The 5,019-nt window shown below is 46.9% G+C and overlaps 1 protein-coding gene across 1 annotated transcript; it reads left to right on the top strand.

Moving 5' to 3' along the window:
- The first annotated feature begins 1,379 nt into the window (after nucleotides 1–1,379).
- On the top strand, nucleotides 1,380–3,067 carry LOC119272124 (pentatricopeptide repeat-containing protein At5g66500, mitochondrial-like). The gene has a single exon (XM_037553696.1). It carries the CDS (start codon nucleotides 1,546–1,548, stop codon nucleotides 2,899–2,901), a length of 1,356 nt encoding a protein of 451 aa, XP_037409593.1. The 5' UTR covers nucleotides 1,380–1,545; the 3' UTR covers nucleotides 2,902–3,067.
- Nucleotides 3,068–5,019: the final 1,952 nt, after the last annotated feature.

Raw genomic sequence — 5,019 nt, 5'->3', positions numbered from 1 at the left:
AAAACCCCGAAAACCTAAAAAACCTGGAAACAGAAAAAGAAACCGAAAGCACATATGTGTTTTTCATCTTTTGGAAGCACACCTGTGTTTTTCACTTTCTGGGAAGCATAATTGTGCTTCACCGTGAAACACAATTGTGATTATTATTTTCTGGAAAGTACAGGCATGGAAAGCACAAATGTGCTTTTCGCCGAAGCACAATTCTGCTTTTCCGTGAAGCGCAACTATCTCTTTTCACAAGGTATGCTTCACGTGACAAAAACAGAAATAAAGTACATTTTTTTTAACAAAAACATAGGGAAAACCAAAGAAAATCCAAAAACCTAAATAAACAGAAAAAACACGTGAAAATAAACATGATCATGTGGATGTGCCCAACGCGTGACACTTGGCGGCGACTGGCGCACCATGCGGCGGCCTCCATATGGCCTCATGCATCTGCCGGGACCCCCTCGCAGGAGTACCCATTGAATAGTCTTTTTTAGGGGTACTCGTTGAATAGTCACTGCGGGGAGGCACTAGGCAGGGGTGGATCTACAAAATGGACAATGTGGGTTGTTGTCCACCCTAAGATTTTAATTAGATCGGCTCATGGAAATTAAAATGACGGGCTGGATGAGAAAAAGAAATGTCGAACAAATCTCGTCCGACCTTAACTTCTGGCCCAACAAAAACGCACGAACAATCACATTGCGCCTGCGCGCTAGAAGCTCCTATGCAACGCCCTTGGCGCCGGTTGAACCAACTGGCACTCGCACGCGAAAGCTTATGGATTGGCCCAACTATGTTTTTGTTAAATCCATTGACTGGTGGCCCAGTGATCGTTGACCGTCACCTATCATCCCTTGACCAAGAAGAGTTGACTATTGAGTTTTACAAAAATAAAGAAAAGGTAACAAAATGTTAAATCTAGAAAAAAAAATTCGTGAATTTGAAAGAAGTTCAGATTTTTTTAAAAGTTCACAAAAATAAAAAAAATGAATTGTAAAATGGGTTCACAAGATTTGAAAAAATTCTGTAATTTGAAAATTTTCACAAAATTTGGAAAAAAGGATCAAAGAAAAATTCACTGATTTGAAAAAAAAAGTTCGCAAATTTGATTTTTTTTTTCAAATTCTTGAAAAGTTCACGAAATAAAGCGAACAATGAAATAATAATAAATAAAAAGGATAAACGAAAATAAAAGGAGGAGACCGGAAAACTCATGCTGGGAAAAAACGAGAAAACCCGCCCAGAAAAACCGGCAGAATGTTCCCCAAAAAACGGTGACAAAAAGACCTACATGGGCTGGCCCATTTTGATATGTAGTGCTGTGGATGTAAGTAGCGCATAAGGCGCCAATTGGGATTTGGGCTGCGCGCCACTGCCTCCGCCGCTTCTGATCACGACGGCTCGCTACCTGCTCGTCGGTCGCTGTCGCCGCCTGCCTCGCCGCTCCTCCCCGCCCGGCGCCCATCGCCACCTCGCCCCAGCCAGCTGAAATTTCTGATAGGGTTCAATTTTCACCCTCTACGTCGGCCGTTGCTCCGTTAATCAGGGCAGGAAATGGCTCGCACGGCCACTCCGCTCTCGGCGCTGCTCCGCGGCCTCTCTTCCCGCCCTTCCCACTCCCCCGCATTCCACGCCGCGCTGCTCAAGTCATCTTCCCTCTCCAGCCCCATCCCGGCCACCGCCCTCCTTACCGCCTACGCAAAAGCCGGCCTCCCAGGCGCCGCCTCCCGCCTGTTTGACGAAATGCCCGTGCGCGACGCCGTTGCCTGGAACGCGCTCCTTGCATGCCATGTCCGTCACGCGCGCTGCGGTGCCGTCGCTGAAGTCTTCCGCGGCATGGCGGCTGCCGGGTTCGCGCCAACGGCCGCCACCCTCTGCACCATGCTCAAGGCCTGTGCTTCCTCCCGCGCAGTCCGCCCCGGCCGCCAGGTTCATGCGCGGACAGTTCTTGCATGCCACGGTGATGTCATTATGACGACAGCTCTTGTTGATCTCTACATGAGCTGCGGCTGTGTCGAGGAGGCGAAGAGGCTGTTTATCCACACGGACTGCCCCAAGGACGTGGCGCTGTGCAACTCTGTTCTTTCAGGATGCGTGGAGAATGGCCAGTTCCGGGAGGCTTTCTTGATGCTGAGGGGAATTGAACTCAATGGAATCACACTGACTTGCGCTCTCACAGCTTGCTCAGCCGCAGCAAATCTGGCATACGGCCTTCAAGTGCACTGCAAGGTTCTCCGATGCGGGTTTGATTCTGAGACTGTCCTATGCAATGCACTTATTGACATGTATGCAAAGTGTGGGCGGACAACGGCTGCACGTGTGGTGTTTGATCGGATGACTTGCAGAAACATTGTTTCCTGGTCTAGCATGATTGATGGTTATAGTCGCCATGGGCATGGCAAAGAGGCTTTGGATTTGTTTGAGGGGATGGAGAAAGCTGTACCCATTGTCTTGCCTAATGCTATTACATTTCTTGCTGTTCTCTCAGCTTGTGGACACTCTGGTCTTGTGGATGAAGGCCGGTCCAAGTTACATCTGATGAAAAGAAAGTATGCAATTGATCCAGGACCAGAGCACTACGCATGTTTTATTGACATGTTAGGCCGGGCAGGACTGATTGATGAGGCATGGGATCTCTACTGTTGTTTACATTCGAATAAAAGTCAGCTCCATGGTGCAATCTGTGTGGCTATGCTGAATGCATGTATGGCTAACATGGATGTGGCAAGAGGAAACATGGTTGCTGAGCATATTATGGAGGTTGATCCACAGAATCCTCGAAATCTTGTGTTAATATCAAATTTTCACGCTGCTGCTGGACAATGGTCTATATCAGATGGATCAAGGAAGGTTATAATGGACAAGGGTCTCAATAAAGAAGCAGCTAGTAGTCATGTCTCCATTGGCTAAAATTAATTTACACAAATATGGAGGTACAGTTCATCGACTTACCTGCATACACTATAAGAGTGTAATCAACAATTGCTTTTTCTTTTAAAACAAACCTACAAATCAATGTTGCTAACTGGTTCGTGGCGGGGCCTTTTTTTATATTTAAAATCTATTATTGCTTGAACCCAGCCTGAAACATTCAGTTTATCTTGGTTCTTAAGTGCTTAACTGGGTCCTACGACAGTTGCGATTATTTGATACGTGTACAAGGACTAAATGTGAACCAGCATAGTGAGGTCACATGATCATCATCTGGAATTGTCAAAAATTGTTTCAGCAAAACTCTATCCTGCACAGATTAGTTTAGGTTTTAAGCATGTGTAACTTGCACACCAAAACAGAGGTGAAATAACCAATTTCAACATCTGCTTAGCTTGATGGTTCCTGGAGATCAAGTTCTGCTGGTACATGAATATAGGCTATGACAGTATTCTGAAATTAATCGTCAAATTTAATATTGGTGGTACTAACTGAAGTACATGTCCTTTTCTGAATATAATGGTGAAGTGTAATCAAAATTTGGATCCTAAAGTGCAGTCATTTATCTGACAAAAGCCTCATTTTACAAGTTTCCCTGGTCCTCCTAGCAGTATAATTACTCCATTTATCCCTTTGTTCAGAACAAGCATGTAACAATACACATGACAGAGCAACACCACAGAGGCTTTAAGTTTCAGGACATGTTAGTATTTTCATAGATAGGGTGCATGTGAACCTGTTAAATCAGCGTAAAGGTACATGTGCTAACAGGTAGTGATCTTGGTTGAAATAATTCCCTATAGATGCTTCTGTAGTCTACAAATCAATATCATGACGAGTACACCTTGTATTTGAACATGCTGTGAATCACTACCTACTTTGCATGACAAGATGAACTAATTGTCTAATTTTATCCTCATGCATGTTGACAAGAACAAGATACTACATGATCGTGGCTTACATGACATGCAACTTGGCTATTCTTGACTTTAGCCTACTGCTATGACAGTTTAGAAATTACATGGTTATGTATTTCTTTGATCAGTCTATTGAACTGAAACACAAAACACATGATAATATAATATTGTCCTTGGCCTGTAGTTTACTTCTATGTGATGCCTTGAGAAGAAAAGGTGAAAAATATGAGAACAGATGCAATGTAATCTGCTCCTAGAAGATTTTACGATGGATATGAAATTGGATATTTCAGTATCCACGACCACACAATAATCTACTCCCTCGTCCCATATTAATTATCCATCCATTTCAGCGTCAATTAATATGGGACGGAGGGAGTATGATGCAATCAACTATTTGAAGTTGCAGGTCAATGTAATTTAATTATACCATTGCTGGTTTACATATTTAAGTGAGTTCGGGCTAATCTTCATGCTATTTCTCACCACACCTCACTAAACTTGTCTCTGAAGTAACATTTATGCAATGGATCATGATAGTTTACGATATATCATTGTACTCTTGCTGCTGGTGCTTCCTTAGGGCATCTCCAGCCGGCCCCCCGGATGCCCCCCACGAGCACTTTTTGGACGCCGGCGCTTAATTTTTCTCCCAGCCAGGACCCCAAGAGCTCAAATAGCGCCGAATTTGGCTGAAGTTACGTCCGGCGGTCCCGATCCAAACCCAAAAAGCCGGGGGGCACTTGGGGGCGCCGGCTCTCCTTTTTGCATGCAAAACCCCCACATGTCGGCCTCTCTCCTCACTCTCTCTCCTCTTTTTCCTGCTAGGCCCACCCGTGCATGTGGGAATCTTTCCCTCGCCCAGCCCCGCCTTCTCCGTCCCGCCCCGCCGAGCTCGCCGCCCCGCCTGCTCCGCCCGCGCGCTCGCCTCCGCCCCTGCAGCCTCCCCCGCCGGCTCGCGCTCGAGCCCTCCTCTGCTCCGCCAGGTCGCCTCCCCCACCTCGCTCTGGCTCGCGCTTGCCTCCCCCGCCGTGCTCTGGCTCGCGCTCTCGCGGCTGTGTTGCTTGCTTCGGGTGGAAGGCTTTGCTTGGACTACGTGGCGCCGCGGCATGGGCGGGCGCCCGACTCCGCCCCCGCGGCATGCCGGAGCCGCGGCAGCTCGTCCGCCGGCGTGTGGCTG

The sequence above is a fragment of the Triticum dicoccoides genome, chromosome 3A (genome assembly GCF_002162155.2).
Source record: "Triticum dicoccoides isolate Atlit2015 ecotype Zavitan chromosome 3A, WEW_v2.0, whole genome shotgun sequence".
Taxonomy (NCBI): Eukaryota; Viridiplantae; Streptophyta; class Magnoliopsida; order Poales; family Poaceae; genus Triticum; species Triticum dicoccoides.
The sequence above is the reverse complement of the archived record's forward strand: the minus strand, read 5'-3'. Positions and strand labels throughout refer to the sequence as shown.